Here is a 25,778-nt window from a genome sequence, read left to right on the forward strand (position 1 = left end):
CCTGGCTCTGACACTCAGGACACGTTTCTCGCGTCTTTCACCTGCCAAGCAGTCTCTGCCCATCCACACAAGGCACCAGTACCGCAAACTCCAGGGCGAGGAGCCCGCTCCACTCAGCCGCCTCATGCTTGCTTCCCACATGGAAGGCAGGATCTCAGGACCCCCAGAGCTTCCCGACCCCACCTTGATAATGAGCGGGCACACCCTCACCCAAAGCTACCCCTGCTTTTCTGCCCTCACCTCGTCTTCTCTGCCGCGGGAACTGTCCCCCTTCCCCCCACCCCGCTCCACCTCGGGTCCTGGCGGGTGGCGGTCGGCTCTGTGGGCCCCCACCCCCTTCCTCTCCCTCCTTTCTGCGCCCTCGCTCCGCCCCCAGGCCCCGCCCCTCCCCACTGCCCGCGTCCCCCCAGCCCCTTCCCCATCCCCCGCGTCCCCGGGCCGCGGGAGGGAGTGTGGGGAGGGGGAGCCCCGCGGGCTAGGCCCCCGCCCTCTCCGCGCGCCTCGCCCGAGCGCGCGCGCCGCCGCCCCCCTCCGCGGCCTCCGCCTCCCCGCCTCCCCGCCTTCCCCTCCTCCTGGTGACGTCCGGGTCCCTGCCCGTCTGAAAACTCCGCGCCGCGGCGGTGGAGGCGGCGGCAGCGGCGGCGGCGGCGGTGGAGGAGGAGCAGCGGCGAGCCGAGGCGGCGGCGGCGCGGCGGCGGCAGCCCGAGCGGGAGCCCGAGCGGCAGCGGCGGCCGGGGGAGCCGCGGGGAGCGCGGGGGCGGCCCGGAGCGCCCGGGGTCCCCGCGCCCCGCTCGCCCGCCGCGCTCCGAAGATGGTGGCGGCGCCGTGCTCCCGAAGGCTGGCCCGGCGCTCGCACTCGGCGCTGCTCGCGGCGCTCACGGTGCTTCTGCTGCAGACGCTGGTCGTGTGGAATTTCAGCAGCCTCGACTCCGGGGCCGGGGAGCGGCGCGGGGGTGCAGCGGCCGGCGGCGCGGAGCAGCCGCCCCCGGCCCCGGCCCCACGCCGCGAGCGCCGGGACCTGCCCGCCGAGCCCGCTGCAGCCCGAGGAGGAGGAGGAGGCGGCCGCGGCGGCGGCGGCGGCGGAGGACGGGGGCCCCCGGCGCGGGCGCGGGCAGGCGGCCCCGGAGCACCCCGTGAGCAGCAGCCGGCCAGCCGAGGGGCACTGGCCGCGCGGGCGCTGGTAAGATACCCTTTCGGCTCGCGTCCCGGAGGGAAGAAGGGAGGGAGGCAGGCGGCCCAGACCCCACGCCCCCCAGCCCTTGAACCCGGCTCATCAGACTGGGACTCCGCAAGCCTACTGGCTCCACATCTCTTTCCCCTGTAATCTGGGGTGAGGTCCCTGCCCAGGATCAGGGGCCGAGGGTTGGCCCATCCCGAGTCTGAGGACTGCCCCCTTGGGGTCTGGGGAAGTTATCTCCGGAGGAGGCGCTTTGGGGGTGACCGGAGCCTGGCTGGGTTCCTGTTCTTCTTCACTCTCGCTGGGCACCCCGACTTGCTCGATGCATGTGGGTGTTGGTGTCTCGCTCCCTGCCTGAGTGCGTGGATCTTCAGCCGCTGCTCAGGGGTGTGATGCTCACCGCATCTCTTTGGTTTTTGCCGAGCTGAGGGCAGACAACGCAGTTCTCTGCTTGCCGCCTCATTGTCATTGTCTTTGCCTGGCCTGAGATGGGGTCTGGGATCAGTGTCCCAAGTCCTCAGCTGTGCGCCGGAATCAAGACTCAGTCTTGGGTGCCTGGTCTTACTTTGAGTCTCCTGTCTTCCGTCCCTGGATGTCTGAGACGCCCGTCTCTACCCTTTCCATGTCCAGCCTTGCCCTCTGCTCGTGCCCTCTCTGACTTTCCTCGCCCTGCTCTCCACTGTCAGGGCATGGCCCCTTCTAGGTGGTTGTGTCTGGCTCTCTCCTGTGTGTGGCTGATTCTTGTCACCAGCAGGGTGTCGGATCACACCACCAGGACTTAGGCTCTCGGGTGGATTTACTTTGACCCCATGGGTGTGAACAGTCCAGGCTCTGAAACTGTTCCTTCTGCAGATCTTCTGAGGCCCTCTGGGTGTCTTCCTACCCTGTCCCCGACTTCTCAGGGAGTGCCTTTCACACCTTCTTTGGGCTACCTTGCCTTTCCCACTGAGCTGGGAGCACACAGGGCAGGTCAGCGTCCCCAACTTTGGGTCAGGGTCTCAGAACCCTGTGGGTGTGAGTGTCTGTCTCGAGGCATAACAACGTGCTGTGTGTCTGTCTGTATCTTCGTCATGCTGCTTGCTTACAGGGCTTCTCCCAGTCCTTGGGGACATTAGACACTAGTGGTTAGTTTCAGGATCTTCGGCATGTCTCTGTCATCTGTCACTTTAGGAGCCCTCACTGAAGACTGCCTTCAGACACAGCATGATGTTCTTTGATCTGCCAAACTTCTTTGGAGTCAAGGCGACCCTCTTTGCCAGAGCGCAGCTCTTTGTGCCTGTGAGCTGAGCGAGCCCAAGATGTGATGCGATGGCATTTCATGTTGCAGGCTGGTCTGTGTGGGTAGCAGGGAGACGTCTGTCCCTCCTTTGCGGGGAGGAGAGTGGAGTGAGATTCCTGATGGAGAACCAGAACGTTCTGAATGCCTCTTAGTTATAGCAAAGGGTGCTCTCAGGTACTGCCTTTGAACTCCAGGAGTGGGTAGCGATATGTTCGGGCAGAAATGCAATTAGAAGTTCTTTCTGGATTCGGAGCCCTTCAGGGAGGTGGGGTGGGAAGGGGTTCAGGACGTGCACTGCTAACCCAGTGTGGAAGCACGCAGGGTAGACAGGGTGGCAGAGGGCTTACTGTAGCCTTTGCGTCTGGGGTTCAGGTGGGGGGCGCCAGGAGGTGCCTTTTCGGCGCAAATCCCACCTGTTGAAATAAGTGGAGAAAAAGGAGGCCTGGTTGGCTGATTTCTTCCTGGGTCCCTGACATTTTGAGTATTCCGTCCACACTTGGTCTTCATGCGTCCTGTTCTGTGTCTTGCTCTCTCATCTCCCAGCTCAGCCACAGAGAGGTTTGCAGTTGGGAAGGTAGTTGGGAGCAATGCTGTTTTCCTCTTTTATTCCTTTTGAGATGTCAGTGCCAGGAGCAGATTGCTTCTCTTTCCTGAAACTCTGCAAGTTTAGTGACTGCCCCCCTCACACCTCCCAGCATCTCAATTTCTTCACCTTCCGGTATGGCCATGTGTGTATATAAATATATATATATATTTTGGTTTTTTTTTCCCGGTTCACCTCCCTTCTTCGTGGTTGTTTACCATGCTCTTGTTCACTGTTGTCGCTCCTGGACTTGAACTTTATTTTGTCTGTCTGTCTCCCCTCTTTTCCCTTCCCCGACATCTACCCCATGCCCTGTTCTATCCTGAAATCACAGCGCTAAGGTGCTGGGTGAAGCCCGGGGGTCTGTCCTTCCCTAGCTGTGCCCACCCAGCCCCTGCCTGTCCATGGCGCTCAAGGAGACCAGAAGGGGGCAGGCTGTTCCCAAAGTCCGGTGTTGCCTGAGCTTCGGTTGCAGGCTGGGAGAGGACCAGACCATTTGGCAGGCCCCCGAGGCCCTTGGAACGTGCGGTTTGTTTGTGGCCCCTGCCGAGGCTGCCAGCGCGTGATACTTTGGAGGGAGATTCAGGAGTGGGACATAAAAATGACCCCTGTGATTTTCTGGTCGGCTCTCGTAACAAGCTGGTGAGGCACATGCTCGGGAGGTGACGCTTCATCTCTGTGCTCGGTGGAGGGCGGGGGTGGGGTGGGCAGTGGCGGTTTCTGGACGCAGAGGGACTCTGCGGCCCTGGTGGCGGTGGTGGGTGTGTCCCGGAGGGTGTCAGGCAGGCATGGTGTCTGGAGTAGTTTTTACACCAGACCTCACTGCTTCCTTGTGCCGCCCTCTCAGAGCTGCTTTGCTTGCACCTTCGATGTTTGGGGACCTGTACCCCAGTGGGAGGACCTGATTGTATTTTGGGTGCATTTTAAGAAGCCAAGAAGAAACACCCAGTTTCTCAAGCAGACAGAGTCAGGGCGCCTGCGGGTGTTGGCCGGACGGGCATCCCCAGAAAAGCTTTGCAGGCCCCCCTTTCCCTCGCAGAGCTTTACATGGCAGAATTACTGGGTGGATTGCAGCTGAGTTTTGTGGCCGTGACACTCAGGCCCTCACTGGGTCTCCAGGAAGCTGTGGGTTTTCTTGTCATCTCAGAATGTAAGAAACAGATGGCTCACTTTTAAAGGGAGGGAAAATATTGAGCAGAGTGTCAGAAAGATCACACGACAGGTTCTGATTAGATTTTGGAGAGAACAGAAGAGAGCCGTGTGTTAATGCAACGCATGTTTATTTTCTTTCCCTTCGCCTCCAGTGATCCTCCGAAGTCTTCACATTTATTGCTTGTGCCCTTAGATAAACTATTACTCAGTATGTTTCATTTAAGAAACCTACTTTTTTATTGACCTGACACACACACACACACACACACACACACACACACACACACTCACTCTTAAAGTAGAATGGGTTTCTGTATCGTCTGACCCCTTTGAAATGTTGATTTTTCGGCAGAAATTCCTCATACTTCACATTACTCAGATAACTCAGGACTTTTTCAGACATTGGCAGTGACTTTGAAAAATTGGTTCACTGTATCCGGATCGCCTCTGGTTCTAACAGCCTCCGAGGCATAGCTTTTCTTTCTAGCCAAATGTTTCGAGACCAGAGGGAACAGGAGGGTATTGTATTGATGGTTCATTTTTCTCACACCCTCAATGGAGTTTTATTTTGCTTGAGCAACGCATTACACTTTGTCTACAGAAATATGCATCACTGAACAATATTTATCTTACTGCACAAGTTGCCATCTGCTTGATCGTGTACTGGAAAATGTTAAATAAAATAGATAAATAAAAGTAGAAATGATGATATGCATAGATATATTTCATGTATATAAATACATATATATTCACTTTCCTTCCAGTCTTCTTACAGTTTAGACATTCTTTCTAGTTTATCAGTTTTTTTTTTTTTTAAATCTTCCAGAAGGTTGAGTGACAAGTGCTGTTTTGCAAATAGGAAGCCAAGGCCTAAGTTCCTGTTTGGTGAGGATTGCTCAACTTTGATCCATGGTCTTAATAGAAAAGGAAATTATGTTGAGTTAGAGCAGATATCTGACATTGTTGTGTGTGTGTGTGTATTTCTCCAGAAAATAAAATATCCTTAAGAAGATCTCTATAGTAAAGGTCTTCCTCTCACCCAGAGCTATTTATGACCCGTGGGGCCATAAATCTCCATGCAGAAAGATGATAATGCAGGCTGTGGACATGACTGGCCCGCACGGGGTAAGGGCTGACCTGGTCTCTAGCTTCTGGTTACTGCTGCCCCAAGACTTGCCACTTAGGGTAACTCTCCCCTTTTTTCCCTTTGTGTCTCCTGTTTCTATGGCCCCTAGTCCCTGTCTACTAGAACCAAGAGAAAATACTTTGGGGAAAATTTAAAAAATAAATAAAATTCAAACCCAACCTCAGCAAAACCCAAGTTCAAAGGAGGGGGTGTGGGAACAGGAGAAAAGTCACAGGGAGCTTGTGCCAGGTCCCAGCACAAGCGAGAGAGGCCACAGTTAGATATCCTCAGGTCCGCCCGAGCCGGGGTCAGATGCCGGCTCTGCTCTCTTCTGGCTCCGAGATCTTGGACAAGTCGTTCTCATTTTGTTCCTCTGGAAATCAGGGCCACCTCGCAGCATTGCGTGAGGATGAGCTGTAATAATATGTGTGAGCCAGTTGGCGCCTGGCAGATAATAAGTGCTCAGATGTGAGCTGTTGTTCTTAAAAAGAAACTCTCAGTATGTTTGAAAATAAGCAAATTTTCGCAATTATTCGTTTTCCCAAGCCAAGTAGGGTTTGAGTGCAATCCAAGGCAATAGAATGCATCCAACTCTTGCGTGTGTCAGCCTTGGAGCAGGATGGAATGTAACAGGGAGGAGCAGTAACATTTATTGAGTGCCAGCTGTATGCCAGGCATCCTGTAGGCATTTTGCAGATATGATGTTATTAATTGCTCACACACAAAAAACAATAATTTGAGATGGAAGAAGGGGTTACGTACAAAATTGAGACAGAGGATACCTGGCTAGGAATTGCTGGTCTTATGAATACCAGTTATGTGGTAGGGATAATGAGGGCTTTGCAAATTTTACCTCAGTGGCTCAATGAATTTTCTCAACTCTGATGAGATAGAACCGTTGCTGTCCCCATTTCACAAATGAGGACACTGAGGCTCAAGAGCGAGGAAGCAGATTGCTCACTAAGATCACAGTGCTGGGGAGCAGCAGAGCTGGGGTCCAGGACTGCCCCATAACTGTTGACAACGTCCAGATTTCAGACTGCCTTGTCTGGGCCGTTCTGTGAAAAACCCTTAATGTCGCAGCCAGATCATTCCTGAAAATCTTCATACCATTTTTTCCTCATGTCTTGCTGCAGATTCCCAAAAATGTGCCAAGCCTTGAAAAGGAGCAGGTATGCAGTTTTCCTTGACTCAGACCCGTATATAATGAGACACAGAGAAGGGCAATCATAATAACCCTCCTAATGCCCGTGTAGCAGTTTTGACTTGCCAGGCGCTGTTTAGTCCTTCTTGTGCGTTAACTCACTTATTCCTTCAAGGATTGTACTCTGATGTTTCAACAGCCAACAGTCATGGGGTTTAATATAACCAGGCCCTGTTGAGGGTGTCTTACAATTATTAGCTCACTTAAACCTCATGCTCCAATGGGGAAACTGAGGCAGAGGGCGCTTAAGCAGCTTTCCCAAGATTCACAGTGTAAATGGCAGAGCTGAGGTTTGAACCCAGGCAGCCTGTGCTCTCAATGGTTCTGTTTCACAGTCTCCCTCTTGTAAGCGTCTTGTGAGGGTCCCCAACCTGGGAACCACAGAACTCATTTCAGGAGGCGCATAGGTAATTGACTTGGTCACGATGTCCAGCCCCAAGGACAGGATTTTATGGGCCAGGAAAAGAAGATATCACCCTTTAGTGAAAAACGCATCGTGCATACTAGGGAATAATTGAACTTGAACTGCTGAGTTGGCAGAGAAAGGCGTTTGGAGTTCGGCTCCCTCTAGCCGGCGGCGGGGGGGCGGGGGGAGGTGCTATGCCAGCTTCCTTGGCCATCGGCAGGCCTCCTGCAGCTCTGCTGTTCTCTCTGGGGGAGCCCATGACTTGCCCCTAAGAGCCTGGGTGAAGCAGGGAGGTATCTCTACGAACACACCGGCTGATTGTCTTGTGGGTACTTCCTTCCTTCTGCCTGCAACAGAAACTGCCCATTTGCCTGCAGATACTCAACAAGTTGTGCCCTTCTGATTCCTGTGGTTAGGGGTGCCCCCTCCCCCACTCAAAGCCGGAGCCTTTACAAAGAAGGTGGCAGCGACGGGGCTGTCCGCGCTGCAGTGAGCAGGGAGACTGGCATTATTAGTATCCGGGCCTGGGAGCCCAGACACCTGGCTGGATGGGTACGCGGTGGGATCCTAAGAGCATTCTTGAGCCTTTGAGGGGAAGGGGAAGATCTCCCCTTTCAGGGCCCTCTGAGGCCAGCAGAATGGATTTGTTCTGTCTCCAGCCTGGTTTGTCCCAGCCAGGTGACTGCTGGCTTATCCAGGCATCTAATCTAGGCTAATGTGTCTGTGGATACTGGTGACAAGCGTCTCTCCTCCCAGGGGATGCGTTGCTGTAATCCTTGGCCACGAGTCACATGGAATAAGCCCGTAGCAGTTGAGCTAATGGGGCGGAGAAATGGATGCAAACGTCCCCTCCCCGAGGGGTCCAGACACTGTTAACTGTGGTTCTGATGGTGACGCGGGAGACGAGGAGGACTTCTCTTTATCGGAGGCTTACCTTGCTCTGAACCCCGTGGAAGTGCTGGAAGGCCATGATCTCACTGAATCCTTACAACATCCTGCAAGTTAAGGGCTCTTAAGTCTCATCTCTGTTTTACTGGTTACAGATAATGAAAACGAGGCAGGAGGCTGGATGGAAGGTAAAGAGCTAAGAGGCAGCCGACTGGGAGTTGAAGGCTGGTGGTGACTCCAGGTGCCGTGTCCCGGTCTCTGCCCAGTTCAGAATCGGCAAGTCCCGTGCCGCTCACCCCCCGCCCTTTCTCCCGGCCTCCTGTCCTTGCATCCATCTGTCTGTCCGTATGTCCACCCACTCACCCGTCCATCCTCCACCCTCCACTCCAGCTGTGCCCAGCACTGGGGCTGCCCTTGTGAACAGGACGGATGTGCCCCTGCCCTCAGGGAGGACCAGCCCGTCAACAGAGAGGTTGCTCTCCCGTCCTAGCCCAGTTCGCCCCACAGTGGCTTCTTGGATGCAAGAGAAAGGTGCTCTTTCTCTCCGCCTCACAGGTGGGGGCCGAGAATAGTGCGATTCAGGGTCCTGGAAGCCCTCAAGCCTCTCACCACCCCCAAAACTGTTGGACTGGGACGTGGACCATTCCATCCATGGGATTCAAGCTCATCGTCTTCTAGCTGAATAAGGAGCCCGGAGACTAGGCTTGCGAGGGGAGCAGGTGGTCGGAGGCTGTGGGGCCGGGGAGGCACGTCACGTAGCTTGGTTTGGGGGAGCAGTGCCCTGCCGTTCATCTCTCTGTGACCTGGACATGTTCCTTCACCTCCGCGGGCCTCTGTTCCCTCCCCTGCGACGTGGGGACCTTCCTACCTGGAAGGCTTTGGCAATGAGGCGCCGCCCGGGCTCGAGCTCGCTGCTTTCCCCTCTTCCTTCCTGATGCAGTCTCACCACGAGGGATGTTTGCAAGACACGCCCTCGCGTTCATGGCGTGTGGGTAGGTTTTGTTTGGCCCACACAGTTTGTAAAGATCAAAAGGCACCACGTTGGAAGAATTAGGATAGATGACAACATGGATGTTCGAAAAGCCTGTAAAAAGTCCCAAGATCTGGCAGCACGGGGCCACTCTCTTTCCCACTGCCCACTGACCCCTCAGGTTCCCGAGAGTCCGCCAAGAGCTCTTCATCTGTGACATGTGTCTGGGTCGTTTGGGCTGTTAAGTGTGCAGTGTCTGCATGCAAGAGCTACATGTTCACCGTGACGAGCTGGAAATAAGTGTCTGTGGTCACTTGACAGGGCTCCCTGTGTGGGTCGCTCACAGCACGGCTCCACCTTGACCGCTTGTGCCTTCCCCAGGCGCGATGGAGGTTTCCTTCCTCCCTCCCTGCCGCTGGTTGGTGTAAACCCAGAATGTGCAGATCCTTGTAGGCGTTGGGCTACGGCGCAGGCGGTGTCCTCAACAAAAATAGAATCTTGCATTCTGCACTTCGGTCAGCTGGTGTGCCCTCTGTTGGGGGTGTGGTGATGTGCTGTTTTGAATCATCTGCCTTCCCTTTTCTGTGCTCCTCACCACCTTGCCCCCGGTAACATGTGTTTGGGATGTTGTAAGCTGGCAGGGTGTAGGGGTGGGGGGTGGAAGCGTGGAACATTCTAGAGCATCATGGCTCAGGTCCTGCCTCGGTCAGGAATGAAGCCTGACTTTCATCTCTTTGTGCCTTTTTCACATTTCTGCCAGGTGTTTCTCATAAGCCCACGTGCTCCCTGAGTGGTGAGGATGTCATCTGATGAACAGATGAGAAAGCACTTTGGGGCTGAGAAACCCCGCGTGAATATGAGATGGGGCTCCCATCTTGGCGCAGAGGAATGTGGGCGCAGTCACACCAGTTGGCGGTGCTCCCCTCCCGTTGCCTCGTAATCCCCGGGGGACGAGGAGAGAATGAATGAGTGAAATTCAACAGGGATTGTTTGAGCGCCTGCTGTGTACCAGGCACTGCAGAGTATTGAGGAGGGGGAGACAGCTGTGTCCTGCCCTCGGGGGTTTATGGTCTGGAAGCAGGATGACCCCCAAACAGGCAAAAATTTTTAAAAATACCAAATTGTTACAAATGCGGTGACCTACGGTTGGCATGCTGAGAGAAGATAAGAGGCTATGGATGAGGGTTTATTTTTGAAGAGGTGGATTAATTTTATTTATTTTTGATTGGGGGCTTATTTTGGAGGGACGTCTTTTGCCAGAAGAACCCCAGACTAACCCCCGGAATCCCAAGTGTGGAACGCACACGGACTCTGGTACATCGATGATTGCAGGTGCTATGTGGGCAGTCTCTTTCATAGCAGCTTTTAGTAAAGAATTTCTATTCATACCTGTACAAAATTTATTTATTTAACTTTTGCCTATATTGTTATTTGGTGTTTTTTTAACCAAAATATATATATGCAACTGTGCATGTTATTCTAAATGTACAGCTTGATGAACTTTCATGAACTGAACACACCTAAATAATCCACACCCAGACCAAGGAGCAGGGCACCTCTGACCTCCCAGACGCACCCGTTCCCTGCTTCTTGGGTGGAACGTTTTTTTGAAACTTGTGACAGCTGTGTTTGTCCTTAAATGTATATTAGGGAAATAGGTAAATGTAGCTAGTCAATCAGAAGCACCACGTCCGGGCTCTTACAGTCCAGCCTGCGAGGAAAGTGGCATTTAAGTAAAAGAAGCTAGTTAACAGTGAAAATGCATAAATCATAGTATCTAAAACTCTAATTCTAATGCTAATCATGACCTTGATGAGGTGTCTGACTGACAGGGAGGCGGTGGAACGGCCAAGGTTTGGTACATGTTGGCTTAACCGATTTGAAGATGCTCTGTGCTTCTGGTAAACAGCTGGGTGGTTGTTTTGTTCTGAAGGTCATGTGGGAAGGATTTAAGTTAGACCCGAGGAGGAACTGTGCTCTGGGTGTGTTTGGCCCTGTCGTGGGCCTTCTCTGATGTTCTGGGCTGCTGTCTGCGTTCCTCCTACAATTATGGGCCCCCCCAAGTCCGTCTTCTGGACGTGGGTCTGGACCCTTCGTGTGCACCTCTCGGATTCACACCGAGCTTCTGGTCCACATTGTCTCTTTGTAGTTGAGTCCCCTGTGCGTTGCACAGGAATTAGCCACGATGAATGGGTCCCCACATGGGCCCGTAATGACTCCATTAACTTAACCCTGAACCAAGAGTCTCTATTCAGAACCAGGGTAACAGAACTGCGGCACAACTGGAACAGCAATTCAAAAAGGGCAGTGGAGACAACTAATCATTTTATAATGAGCAAGAGGGGAAGCAATAAAAACAGAGCCCAAGGACGGCATGGTAATTTCACAAAGTCTTTGCGCTCAACCAGACTCACGTTAATAAAATAAACAAATGTTGCTGGTAATGGAGAGCTAATGTATACATTATTTAAGGATAGTATTAAAACCAGATTAGAAGGATCAAGGAACACAGTGGTTACCTCATTCAGCATCCTTTTTTGGAGACGGAGAAAAGTTGTTCTCTCTTTTTCTCTTCTTTCCTTGTGAAATGGTGCTTTATGAATTAGAGATGTAATGGGAAATCTTTTTTTCCTTCCCAGACTAGGGGCTGTTTTCTGTTTATTTTTTAATGTAGGACCACGCTTTGCAGATGGTCTCTTTGAAATAAAAGCCTATTCATTGTCTCTCTTTCTCTCTTTCTCCTCAGCTCAGAAGGGGCAGCTGTTATAAAAGACACAAACAGAGAACCCCTTTTGCTTGTCACCAGAAGATTCCATTCCTGGTGTAAAATGCCCTCATTACCTGCCTTTTCTTGTAGTCCTACTGAGGAATAGTTTTTGAATTGTTCCATCTGACTCTCTCTTGTTTAGAAGATGAGGTGATGACAGAGAACAGGGTGGAGATGACCTCAGGGAGGCTCTTAAGAGAAAAACTGGTCTGTTTACAAATGGGCGTGAACTGATTACCAACTCCTCTTAGATCAGAGAGGCTGACGGCTGTTTGGCCTTCTTTTGGGGTTAAAAAAAAAAACCACGTGGCGCGCACGAACTGTTTATTGGAGTGAGCAGATGGTACATACCTGCAACAAAAGTGGACGCTAGAAAGTACCGGACGAGGGAACCGGGCTCTCTGTGGGTCGGATCTGGGTTGCAGGTGGTATAATGGCTGCATAGAGCTTTCTTTTTTCTTCTCCTTGGCTTTATTTTTTAATTAAAAAAATAAAATTGCCGGCCAACATTTGAAAATCAGTGATTTCAAAGAAAAATCTCATTTGGAGTTCCTATTAAAAATGTGGGAATTCTGGCCTTTATTTCCAAAAAGGTAATAATTTGGGGCAGGGGAGATGTGGTTGCCCCCCTACAGGGGACCTCTCTTTCCAGTTTGCCATGGAGCCCACCAGTCGCTTTGCTTATTTGTGTTTCCTGCAAGACCACGGTTAGGATTTGAGTGTACAACTCTCGAAATAATAATAATAATAATAATGATAATTGCTCTTATCTGTTAAATGCTCTGTGACGGGACAGTGCTAAGCAACATCTCCTGGATTATGTCATTTCATCATTTCAACAACCTTGTGGTGTTATTCCCGTTCACAGATGACGAACCTGGGGCATAGAGGGAGTAGGGAATTGCCCCGAGTCACAGACAGTAGACTTGGAATTTGGACTTCAGGCTGTGTGGCTGAGGAGCCTTTGTATCAGATCACGTGCTGGTGCTGCACACAATGTTTTAACAAAGCGACACTGGTGAGGAAATCTTCAGCATGGCTCTGCAGAAGGGTGGCGCTGTTTGCCCATTACACGGATGGAACCACTGAGGCCCCACAGTGAGTGGGTCACCCAACGTCAAACTGTCAGGTAAAACGCACACCATGACTCACTGTCTCTAAGGAGAGGGTGGGCATGGAAATGACTGTGGACGTGGGCACTGTTGAAGCTGGTGGTCTGGCGGTGGTGGAAGGACCCTCACCAAGGTTCCCACTGCACCATCCTGGCACACAGGGGTGGCAGCCTCTACCCTCCATCTGTAGTCTTGCAGAGGCTAGGTAGCATCCACAGGGTAATATTTTGATACGTTGCTGATTGGTATTAAAATAATCATCACAGCAGTAATTGCAAGCCCAGATTTCGGTGAGACTCAGCTGCTGACGGAGGGAAAATGAACTGCATGTTCTCGGAGTCAAACGGAAGCCAAGCCTGGCCTCCCTCCTCCACGTGGGTCAAGCACCGGGTCTGTTGCAGGTTGAAGGCCACGTGTTCTGCCAGGTGCTATTTATGGTCACAATATTGATGGCAGATCTCCACGCGAGGAGGAGCTGGTGACCAGACGGACACCGTTGCTTCCCACAGACAAACACCAAGGAAAAAACAACTTGATTGGGTCTCTGGGATGAGCCTCATCCCTGAATCCGTGAAACGCCCTGGAAGGAAATGCAAGAACTGCGGGAGGAAAAGCGATTTACGTCTGCCCTTAAGTATTCCATATTTTTAAATACTCTAGCGTTGGGTGGTACCTGGCCGCGGTGATGGGTTCCTAGCTAATTTAATTGGATGGCTGTGTTCTCTTTACACTTCTGTTTTTGAAACTTGGTTGAATGGCTCTGCCTGGATGTTAACAATTTGCTAAATTCTGCTTGAAGAAGAACATGCATGCAGAACAGTGCAGAAATCATAAATGTACAGCTCAGCCACGTGGCCACGCTCGGGGAACCAGGACTCCAATCCAGAGCCCAGAGTGTCACGGCTCCCTCCTCCCCAGGAATCTTCTTTATTCCCATTCCTAATCTCTCCATCTCCATGGGTGACCTTTGTCCTGACTTCTGACCCCATAGATTACCTTTGCCTCTTTTTAGAAATGAGATGACGTAGTCCGTACTCCTGGGCATGCACTTTGTTTTCCTTAACACCAGGGGCGATTAGATTATATGAGATTGCATCAGTGGCAAACCACAGCCCACGGGCCAAATCCGGCCCCGTTGTCTGTTTCTATATAGCATGTGAGCTAAGAATAGATTTCACATTTTGAAATAAATGATTGGGGGAAAAAAAATCACAAGAAGGATATTTTGTGACGTGAGAAAAGCATGTGAAATTTGCATGTTCGTGTGTGGCAATAAAGCTTTATTGGAACCTGGCCGCATCCGTTTGTCCACAGACCGACTGTGGCCGCGTTTGCGCTCTAACTGCAGAGCTGAGTAGACTCAGCACAGAGCGTGCGGCCCACCAAGCCTGAAAGATGTACTCTCTGGCCCTTTACAAAAAAGTTTGCTGGCTCTAGAGCCATATGGTTTCACGTATTTTTAAATTGTCCATTTACATTTCATTGTGGAAGGCACCGCAGTTTACGTATCCATTCTGTGTACTGGAAAGTGCCCAGTTTGGGGCCGTGACACACAGCGCTGCTGTGAACATTCTTGCATTTTGATAAACAACTGTTTGGTAAACATTTCAGTTGGGTATATATGTAGGAGAGGAATTGATTTAATAACCGGCCTATATTTTAAAGTAGGTTGCTCTGACAGGTGTATTTTAATTTGGAAGACTGACTTTTCCTTCTAGGGAGTAAAGCTGGGTGATATTTTCATGTGCTGAAACTCTGGAACAAGGCTTACTTTCACAAAAAGTAATTAGTCTTGCAAAATAGAGCATCCTTAGAACCACAGTTCGTTAATGGGTTACTGTTCTTCCATCCTGGCACCTACAAGGTTGTTGGGGGACATGCCTGGTGTTAACGGCTTTAGTTGCTTGCGGGAATGGTGCCATCATTTAATTTCTTTTACCAAAGCCATATTGTCCAAAGGCCTCTTATCTTCATGCAGCAAAACAGGTCTGGCAGAATTAGGAGAGTTTTTCCGATGTCACTTTCTGCTTTGATTGACTTCTGTTTATCTCTGGCTGTTCTGGTTTTCTTACTGGGAAGCAGATGAATACAGCGTTACCTCCCCGGTAAGATCTCTCGCCTACAGTAGCATGTGTCATTTTGCATTGAAACAGTGTACTGAAATGTCCCTTCGGGGACTGCAGACATTGCCCGTGGCCACAGCTGTGGAGCTCAGAGGTTCCCCCTGCGGTGCTGCCTTTGTGTGCGTTCCGTGTTGTTTAGCAGCGTGGGTCCTGCGTCGGTTCCCGCAACGCTGGTCCTTTTCCATTTGCTGCCCCACTTTTGCAGGCAGAGGCACTGACAGGGTTGGGAGAAGACCGCCAGGATTCCTTGGGATCCACCTGTCTTTCAGGTTTGCTTGACACTGGCTGACAAATGGCTTAATATTCTTTCCGGGGCTTGTCAAAGAGTCGTGTCAGCTGCCTTCTTCTAGCCAGCGCACTTTACCGGGGGTAAAGTCCTGTTGGTTTGGATCTTGCCTTCTGATCGTGCCTTGTGTAATTAACACGAGGAGACGCTTGGTGGCTGTTTTAGTATTTCTTTTGGAGGATAGTTGGATTTGGTGGTGAAGGGGTTAGCGAAATTGAAACCCAGTCGCAGCTAACTTGCACAGGTATATCTAACTCAGTCTTGGGCAGCCTCAGTTTTAGTCTTTAAAATGGGGCTGCTGAGCAGTGCCTTTGTGGGTATGATTCCTGGGTGGGGAATTTCTAGATCAGAGGAATTTGATCCTTAGATTCTGATAGTCTCCCCTGCCCCTTAATAGTTTGTTTACTTTCTTTGTTTGGATATTTACTTTTGAAAGATAAAACTTTTTGGTAAGCATTGTATGAAACTCTTTTCCAAGGGGTGTGTGTCTGTGTGTGTTTATTCTAAGAGTTGGCCTCTTTTTTTTAAGACTATTTTCTAAATGTTCTAAGGTACCCTAATTAAAATTGACAGTTAATTTGTCTCAAAAGAAACCTAACAGATTTCAAAAGTAGAAAACTTTCAGGCCTCATTCATAAAACAAGAGATACATTAAAAATTAGCCTCTAAAAAGGCTATCACTTAGGAAATTTAAACAAACCAACAGAACTCTTCTGAATAACTCATAAATCAAAGGAAAAATGAAACTTGAAACTTCAGATTATAGGGTGATTAATGGAAATGAGAATCCCTCATATCAAAACCCAGGGGATGAGGCTAGAACTGTGCCCAGAGGAAAATTAATAGCCTATTTTAGACGCACATGAGCTTTGGACGTTAAACACAAAAGAAGAAAATGATTACAGTAAGACCCCAATTTTTGTTTTTAAAAAAATCGTGGAGGACAACCTGAAAGAATGTAGGAAGGGGGCATAAATAAAAATAAAAGCAGAAATTCATTGAACAGGACACAAACCCGGTAGCAGTTGTTCTCCAGGATCCTCCGATGACTCAACAGCATGCAGTGTTGATCTAGTTCCTCCTAGGGTGAGAGGCCAGACCGTGACTGCGCCGTGCGTTCCTAACCCCCAGCGTTTGCTCAGTGCTTCTGTTGTGGCTCCTGAGTCAAGGAAGCAGCGGGGAGCAGGAGGAGTCCCTGAAGGTTCACGTTATTTGGGCGGGGTGGGTTAGGGGAAGCTAGCGCTCAGCCTTGCCCGCATCAGGGCAGAGCAGACGTTATGCCACTTCCTCTTGCCTTGAAGAATAATAAGGCTGGCGGGGCACCTTGTTGTTTTATAGAACACATCGACACTCCTGCAGGTTCCCGGAGAGCTTTGCCCCAAGTCTGATGCCTTCCTGGGTCTTGTGAGGCCAGCCTTCTCCTTGTCCTGGAGTTACCTGTTGGGTTTGGGTGGGGACTGGCGCGTAGACCCTGGGGCGCCAGGCGAAGGAGACTGGCTGTTTTGTTAAGCACAGGGCTGCTCTCCGGCAGAAATGGGAAGCCAACCTTGTGGGCTGCGGATCAGTTCTGAGGTACTGCCGGCAGCATCCACTGATGGTCCACTGTGTATTGTATACCAGGAGGCTGACATGCCTGTGCTGCTGTCTGGGTTTTCCCAGGACAGGCACAGACACTTATTCATTCATTCAGCAGGTATTACCGAGGGCCTGCTGTGTGCCGGGCACGGTGCTGGGAGCAGTGAACAAAACAGGGGCCCCGCCTGCCCGTAGCTCACGTCCTGGTGGGGGAGGGCTCGTCAGGGCAGGCTTTTCCCACAAGGTGACACTTAACGTGAACCGAATAGAAGGTGGTGAAGCATGAATTGGAAGAAGAGGGGGACAGAGTGTGACCTTCGTGAGCTCGGGCTCGGGAGGGAGAGACCAGAGCCGGGCCTGCAGGGGCTCGGTGTTGCTGTAGAGAGGCTTGTCTTACTTAAGGTTCCCTGCAGCCCTGGGAGCGTATTCATCGACCCCCTCCACCTAAAACCTGAAAACCTTGGCTGGTTTAGACATGATGTGATTTGGAGGTGGACCTTGAACTGATGAAGACAGTTTACTCTTGCTGGTACAGAACCGTTCTGTCTCCGATGGTCTTTCCAGAGCTTCTGCGCCTTTGTCTCCACCCTGTCCCCAACAGGAAACACTCCTCCCTTTGTGGGGGCTTCTCAGATCCCCGCCGGCCCCTCCAGAGCCATGTCCCCAACTCTGAACTTTTCTCTCCCTTCATCTGCATATCAGAACTCACCTGTCCTGAGTCCCTGTCCTCGGGTGTTTGTTTGGTACTGGCGTCCTGCAGCAACCCCGGCCTGGTAACACCCACCCAGAGAAATGGCAGAGCTGGAACCCGCTGGCCAGGGCCTGGCAGCAGTGTCTGGCGGCGGTGAGGCTGTGCCGTGCCGGGATTGCTTCCGCACCTCACAGAGGCTTCCTGCAGTCAGATACCTCGGGACCAGTCCTTGGTCTGCATCTCCCTTGGTGTGGCCCTCTCAGGGGCTCTGTCTCCCCATCTTTAAACTGGACTAAGATTTTCAGGTCCCTTATGATCTCTGATTTTAGGTCTCTTGTGGTTTCCTGTGCTCCGCCCCCAGCAGAGGAAGTTCAGAGAGCCTTACCCACCTGCTCCGTTTGTGCAGGTGGCTGGTCTGATGTGGCCGTGTGCACAAAAGGGCCTTATCTGACGTCCCTCATCCCCCCTCACCCCCTGCCCAGGTCCACCCTCCCCACCCAGGTCCACCCCCTTCTGCTTGATGATCAACCCCAGGATCTTAAGACCTTATTGGCAGCCCCCCCAGTGTCACAGCCGGGCTCTGGCCCACTGACTCCATCAGGGCATCCCCAGTGCTAGAACAGGGAGTGGCACATAGTAGTTGCTCAGGGAGTGGGTTTTTATTCCCTTCAGAAATTGCATGAAAGATCAGATGATGAAATGCTCTGAATGCAACAGCTGTACGGCCCTGCGTTAAAGTGACATTTTAACATCCACAGGCCAAAGATTTCTCTTGAACTTGAATCGTGTGTTGTCCCACGATTTCTCGTCAGTTCCCCAGGCATCCTGACAGCACCTTAGGGTTCTCTGTGTTCTCTTCCGTACCCGAGGAAGAGGCATGTGGGTGAAGGGCTGTGTGAAGCTATATAATAATTAAATGATGATAATAATGAATAGTAGCAGGGGCCATTTCTTAAGCACTGAGCACGTGCCAGGCATTTTACGTCTAATGCTTCCAGCACCCTGGGATGTGAGCATTGTGGAAGTCACTGTTGTCTGGACTGAGGAAGTGGGGTACAGAGAAGGAAAGTGACTCCCCCAAGATTGCATAGCTGGTGAGAGGGGGATCTGTATTCCAGCCCAGGCAGCCTGGCGCGGAGCCCATGCTCCTAACCACTGTGTCACCTAATGCTGAGCTCTCCTCATGTGGCTGAGAATTGGCTGGGCCGAGGTGGACCCAAGGAGGTCGCCTCTCCCAGCTCTGGCCCCGCCCCTTCCCTCCTGCCTGCTTCCGCCTTCTTCAGGGTCTCCCGTTCGCCAGGCCCACGGATGGGGCCGGTGAGAGGCTGGCCGCTGCGGTCGAAGTCTTCCCCCGGGATGGGGGTGCGGACACGGCCCACCCTCCGTCGCCATGCTCAGCTGGTCCAATGCAGATGCAGCAGGAGAGCTCGGAGGAGAGGCACAAACGTGGCCGCATCCTCGGGACAGGAGGAAGGGCTCGTGGGCTCAGAGGAGCTGTTCTGTTACTGTTCATCTTTGTAGGAAGAGGAGGAGGAGGAGGAATTGGAAGGGGGCTGTCTGGCTGAGTGTGCTCTTCCCGTCTGTCCTCCCCCCAGAGGGATGTGGGGACCGGGGCCTGTTCCCGCCTCAACTGTGCATGGCCCTGTGGCCTTGAGTGAGTCCCATATCCTCACTGTCTTGCTTTCTCACCGACAGTTAATACGCTGATTATGCTGATGATAATAATTGACCTCATTTTAAGATGCGTATTTTTGTATTTAATAAATAGCATTTCTAACATCTGGGATGCACTTTACAATTGACGTGCATATTTCCTTTATGTTTCTGAACACAGCCCATTGCCCTGAAAGGGTTATCAAATCAGTGAAGCGTCTGAAGCAATAGGGTCTTAGAATTAGTTAAAGAGGCGACAGTGTCTAGGAGGTACCAAGCGAGGTATTGAGTCTCTTCACATGTGCCGTTTTATTGAAGCCTAGCCACAGCCCTAGGGAGTAAGTACCATTGCTCTCCCGTTTTACAGATGTGGAAACTGAGGCTCAGAGAGAGCAGAAGTGGCTTGCATGGAAGGTCATGCTTGTTTAAGTGGCAGGGCTAGCGGGTCTGGTCCCAGAACCTGAAAGTCTTTCCCAAGGGTGTCGGGTAAGCATCTCTCTTTCTCCCCAGGATGTGGGAACTTGTTCCTGAAGACAGCCTCAAGTTTTTCAGAGGAAAAGTGCTGATGGTGGTCTTAATGGCTCATAAGCTCCTGCCAGGTACCTAAAGTTCCCGACTGTGAGCTTGGGAGGGTGGCAGTGTGTCTGGGAGCCCCTCACAAGTCCTGCGTTCTGCAGAACGCAGTGTTTTCAGAGCCTGAAGCATTTTATAAAGTAACGTGGGATTCATCCCAGAGCCTGGCAGAGGGTCTGGAATTCCTGAGCCCTATTTTCCAGTTGGATTAAACTGAGGTCAGACGTTCTGCTCCCAAAGCCTGGAGTGAGTCACGCAGGCTGGGAGCAGCCCATGGCTGTTGGGCCCCTCCTGGGCTGCGGGCACCCAGGGGCCTTCCCAGTGTCAAGGTGGGTAGGGGTTGGTGGGCTTTGGAGGCCTTTGGGGAAGGTGGGCTGCCCGACAGCCGAGAGCAGGGCTTTTGGGCAGAGTCCAGAAATTCTCTTGCTAACAGTGACAGTCTGTGAGTTTGTGGGAAGCGAGGTCATGAATAACTGATTGCCTCTAACTTGGTTGTGAAGACCGTTTTCAGAGATTCCAGTCAGCGGGCTGACTCGGGGGTGGGGGAAGGTGACCAGGGCTTCCTTCTCCCTCTAGGCCTGGGGACTTTCTGAGGCTCCCTCTTGTCTGCCTGGCCAGCTTGGGTGGGCCTGTGGACGGGCTGGCTGTGGGGGGGCCGGGAGGAGGGGTGGCCTCGGCTCTGCTGGGCTGGGCTGTTCCCCGCTGACGGCTGGTGGGGCCTCCCTTCTGAGTGAGGGTCACCAGATTGTCTCAAATGCAGAGCAACTCCCTGGGTCCTTAGAAGGGTTTCACTGGAATGCAGACTTCAGGACACTTTGTTTCTAGAAGAGGCAGAATCACCTAGTTGTCAGGAACCGAGGACCTGGGCTTGAATCCTGGACCCACCCCTTGCCAGCTGTATGAACTTGGACCAGCCGTGTTACTTTCTCTGCCTCAGTGTTCTGTCTGTAAGATGGCGGTGACAGAGGTCCCCACTTCTGAAGGTTGACAGGACCGTTAAAGAAGTTAGCGTTTAAACATAAAGATGAGTAAGTACATGGGTATGTAAAATAAAGCTGCAGCCGTTCCCTCATTCGGCCCTCTTAGCAGCCATGTGAGGAAGGCAGGGTGAGAGAGGATGGTCAGATGAGACGGTACAGGCAGAAGGGATTCAGTGTCCAAAGCTGCACCGCCGGCTTAAAGAGCATAGACAGTCTCTGAGGTTGGGGGAAATGAGGTGGTGAATAACTGACTGTCGCCAACGGAGTTGTGAAAACCATTTTCAGAGATTCCAATCCGGGTTCAAATCCTGGTACCATCACAGACCAGCTATGAAACCCTGCTCAGTGCTGCTGGCCCCTTCAGAGCCTCTCTTCTTCACATACAAAATGGGGTGGTAACATCACCTCCCCTGTTGGGTGATAGGAACGTTGATGGTTGTTCATTCATCTATTCAGTAAATATTTACCGAGCACCTCGTACCTCCTGGGCACTAAGGGATTGAAATATAGCCGTAAACAAAACAGCGGCCCCGGCCTTGTGGACTTAACCTTCTAGAGGGGGAAGGCAGATAATAAATAATACATGTTTTAATTAACACAATAAACACTCTAGAGAAGGGATTGGCAAACATTTTCACTAAAAGGCCAGATAATAAATATTTCAGGCTTCACAGGCCATAGGCCCCTGTCATGACGGCTCAACTCCGCCCTCGAAGAATGAAGGCAGGCGGGACCGTCTGTGAACGCATGGGCGTGGCTGCGTTCCAATAAAACTTTATTTACAAAAAGTGGACGGTGGGCCAGACTTTGCCCATGGGTCATAGTTTGCTATCCCTTGATCTAGGCAAGAGTAATAGAAGGTGGTAAGTGGTTTAAGAGAGAAAAAGGACCTGCTTCAGGGTGACTCAGATGTGCAGGTGTGAAGGTTAATGCGTGTTAAGGGCTGAGTGCCCGACGCTCAGCTGTGCTGTAGCCAAGCGAGGTTATCTCAGAACCGGAGCGTCAGGCACAGGTGCAGAGCGAGCATGGTGACGCAGTGTAGACAGTGCTTTGTCTCAGGGGCCATCCTTTCCCTATGGGACCTTGCTGGACACAGCAGGGGGGCTGATGGGACCAGGGCCACCTAGGGTGAGGTCCATGACCTGTCGTCGTCAGCATCGCGACACAGATGCTCCGGGAGTGGTCCTTGCTCGCTGTCCAGGAAGCGTGGTGACCGTGGCCGTGTCTCAGCAGGAACCTTCCTAGCCACTGTGTCCTCTGTCTGGAGCAGGGAGATGTTCTTCTTGGGGCTTCAGGGACCAGAGGTGAAGGCTGCTTTCTGGGGTGTGTTTGAACCTGTGGGCTTAGTGCTGACCTTGGGCCAGAACCTCTTTACCCGTGTGCCTGCTTTAATGTTTCCTTCTTCTTTCTCCCTCTCCCTTATTCCAGCCTGCCCATGGGCCCTCTGTGTCCCTGACCCGATGTTTCTTTGCAGAATGTGGACTTCTTTCTCATGTACCATCACCAAGGGAATCGGGCTCATAGGCCACAGTCAGATGCTCAGAGACCCTGCAGAAGGTTTCTGGCACCTTCTCTTCCTTCTCAGACTTGTGAGAGAGTCTCTGCAGTGTAGCTAAACCTTATGGGGAAACTTGAGTAGATGGAGAATTTGTGCTTTTCAGCCTTCCTGTCAGGAAGGTGATGGGGGATGAATCTAATGAAAGAAGGAGAAAAGATGGTGGGAACCAGAAGAAGCCATGGGTGGGGAGGGAAAGGAGGCCTCCTTTCTTGTTGTGGGTTTTCAGCCTGGGCTGATGGATGCTGTGTGCTTGTAGGCTGCTACATGGTGCCTTTATGTGAGTTAGAGAAAAGTGCTCACTTGAGAGAGTGGGGCATGGATGGCCTGGCCAGAAAGCAGTGTTTGAGCAGAGAAAAGATGTCCCTTCCTGTGAGCTATGCAGTCCTGGTTGATGGAGCATGGCTAGATTTCTGCCTCACTGGGCACTATATGCAGTGCCCAACCTGCACAACTGTACATTGTGGCCCTGTGTCACATGTCACTGTGTTTAGTAGCAGGTGGTTGCTTTCCCTTGACACCTTGATTTCTCTCTTCCAAGCCAGGCTCTCACATCCATGGGCGCTCATCGTTGGCTGACCCACATGGCCCGCCCCTGAATTTTCATTTGGGAGTTGGAATGGACTCTCAGGTATCCCTTGAGAGGCTGACATTGTGCAAGATGCTGCCACTAGGCCTGGGGCCTCCCAGCGAGATGTCTTCCTGCTAGTGTCCAAACTTCCTCGGAGTCCTCCGCTCTTTATCCTGTTAAAAATAAACACCGTTTTCTTCGCTCCCTTCGGCTGCTGAATTGTGCCCCGGAGAACAAGCATTTGTGTTTCCTTGCAGAGGCTCCAAGGGGAGACAGATAAACAAACTGTAAACAGCTGTTTCTCCTCTGGTGGCAGGATTCAGACAATAGACCCTCTGAGGGTATTAATCAGTGGCCTTTTCTATGGCAACTTTGCATCACCGCCGAGGAGCCTCCATGCTGGGGTGGCGGTGGCTGCGACTCCCTGAACAAACAGGGGGCAGTCATCCTGTGTGGGCCTGGCGGCAGCCGCCACCTCGGCTCAGCCACGTGGGCCCGGTGCACTTTCCAAACAGATGTGCCGGCAGCTGTTGGGACACTCCCAGCTTTCCTCTGGCGGCCTCTCGAGAGAGATCCGTGGTTGGGAAAGTGGCCTCCCACTAACTCAGTGTATGTGGTCACCTCTTCTTTGAAAATGGATGGCATTCGCTCAGTTACCATGTATCCAGCAAATCCTTATTGACCCCCTGCTATATGCCAGGCAGGTTGCTGGGTTCCTGGGAGACATCAGTGACCAGCGTTTGATTCAGGAGGTATTTGCGAAGCCCCTTCTCTGTGCAGGAGCTGTGCTCGGTTCTTGGGATCTCTGTGAACATTTGCAAGGAGATGCTCTTCCTTCATCTATTCATTCCTTCAGCCGTATGTCAACAGATATTGACTGGGCACCTACTATGTGCCAGGTACTGTCCTAGGTACTTGAAATGGTGAACGAGATAGACAAGGCCCTACATTCTGGCAGAGGAGGATAGACCATCAGTTGCAAATCTGTGAATAGGATTGGTTCAGGTAGCAATGAGTGCTGTCACGGAAGTGAGAGAGAAGCCTGGGATAAATGGTGTTTGCAGCCGGGTGAGGCTGGTTTTGCCGGGGTGACTAGGGAGGGCCTCAGCGGAGGTGGCATTCACACCCACGCCTAAACATGTGGCCTCCCAGGCTGAAGGCATGGCAGAGGCAGAGGCTGGACTAGGTTTGGGATGCAGAGAAGTGACCAGAGGCCCCTGGGCCTGGGCACACTGAGTGCGGGGAGCGTGGGGGAGATGGGGAAGGGGTCAGCAGGGCTAAGATGTGCTGAGCTGATAGACAGGGGCCAGGAACTCAGATTTTACTCCAACTGTATGGGAAATCACTGAGGAGTTTAAAGCAGGAAAATGATCTGCTTTGAGCTTTGGAAAAAAAATCCCCCTGGTCTAGACAGGATGACAAAATGCAATGTGGTTTTCTGGGTTGGATTCTGGAAGAGCAAAAGAAAAGGCCTTTAGTGGAAACATTGGTGAAATCTGTGTGAAGTCTGCAGTTTCACGTCTGAGTGAGGAGTGTTGCACCCATGTTAATTTCTTGTTTTTGATGCGTGAACCACGGTCGGGACGATGTTGACATGAGAGAAGCTGGGAGGAGGGTATGCAGCAACCCTCGGGACTATCTTTGCAAATTTTCTACAAATCTAAAATTATCTCAGAATTAAAAGCATGGCTTTAAAGATCCCTCTGGGTGCAGATATTAGGAGGAGCACCGAAAGAAGGTAAGAGAGGCGGCAGGCAGAACAGCTCAGGGGGCTTTTGAGGTCAACCGGATGAGAGATTACGGCAGGAAAAGCAGTGGCGAGTCTGACCTGGCGGAAGGGGGGCTCCGGGAAGTGGAGTGATGGGTCCACAGCCCCAGCTCTTGAAGAGCTTCCCGTCACTGATGTAGGTCAGCCCAGTCAGCGCCAGTTCAGCTGGTGTGTTTTGAGCAGATCCGAGGTGCTGAGTGCCACACTGAGGATCAGAGTTTGTCCTCACCCCACTCCCAGTCAGTACGGCCTCTTATTTCTCCCTGCCTCATTGCCTTGATGGAAATTACCACCATCACCTTTGGTAATGACTTGGAGTTAGGGAGAGAGACAGAGACAGAGATGGACAGAGAGACAGAGAGAAAGAAAGACACAGAGGCAGAGATCGACAGACGTGGAGATTGAGTGTGTGTGTGTTTATTAATGCCTGACCCTCCACGAGACAGGCCAAGACACATGGAGTGGGGGTTAATTTTATTACTGTATTTCTAATGCCTGGCATTCAGCAGGCACTCAATAAATACTATACTTAATAAATTATATAATTAGATATATTACTATATATACATATAATAAATACGTAAACACTATGAAACAACACTAGTGACAGTAAACACTAAATTACCATTTGCTATTTGCCAAGCACATGTTAAGCCGTTAGCTTGAATTTTAATCCTTGCAACCCTATGAGGTAAGTACTATTTTTGTACTCACTTACAAAAGGGTTTAAGATCGCTGCTCAGAGTCACAGAGTCGAGCCAGGATTTGCACCCAGGTGTCTGGCACGAGCGCCCCCCAGTCTCTAAACATTGAGCTACATCCTGTCATAGAATGAATGCAGACTGAATTGATACCTTTTATTGTCTTTGCTGATGAAAGGCACACACATTCATTGAGAACAATTTAGAAAACAAAGACGAACATGTGAAGAAGAAAGTCCGAATCCTCAGACCACCACTTTTGGTTTACTTCTGGAAGAGGGTTAACGCATGAAGTCGCTAATTTTAGTAGGAATAAAGTGGTCTTGTTTTCTCTCCTGGGAGAGACTAAGGTTGCAGAGAGTTGGGTTGGGAGGAGATGGGGGAAGTGGGGAGAGCGCTGCAAAGGCTTATGGGAGGTTGCTCTGCACTTCTTCCCAGCGTTCCCTGGGGTCAAGGCAGGAGATCCACCAAGCTCACTAAAAGTCCGGAGCCCTGGGACCTTCAGAAGCTAAACAAGACTTTCCGGTCAGCCTGTAGCATTGATGTACCTCTAGGTAGTTGAGCCTCCTCAGCTTAAACAACAGTTCACAGGAAGAGAGGGGGCTTCCCGTGGTTCTTTGATTCTTATCCACCATCAG

General features: G+C 51.5%; 1 protein-coding gene across 1 annotated transcript in view; it reads left to right on the plus strand.

The window, feature by feature from the left end:
- The first annotated feature begins 798 nt into the window (after positions 1-798).
- Positions 799-25,778, plus strand: part of XYLT1 (xylosyltransferase 1) — a 292,323-nt gene continuing 267,343 nt past the window's right edge. Inside the window, exon 1 of the mRNA XM_064478475.1 lies at positions 799-1,180. Coding sequence (XP_064334545.1) covers positions 812-1,180 — 369 coding nt within the window. The 5' untranslated portion in view covers positions 799-811. The remainder of the gene's footprint in view (positions 1,181-25,778) is intronic.

Source organism: Camelus dromedarius, chromosome 24 (genome assembly GCF_036321535.1).
Source record: "Camelus dromedarius isolate mCamDro1 chromosome 24, mCamDro1.pat, whole genome shotgun sequence".
NCBI lineage: Eukaryota > Metazoa > Chordata > Mammalia > Artiodactyla > Camelidae > Camelus > Camelus dromedarius.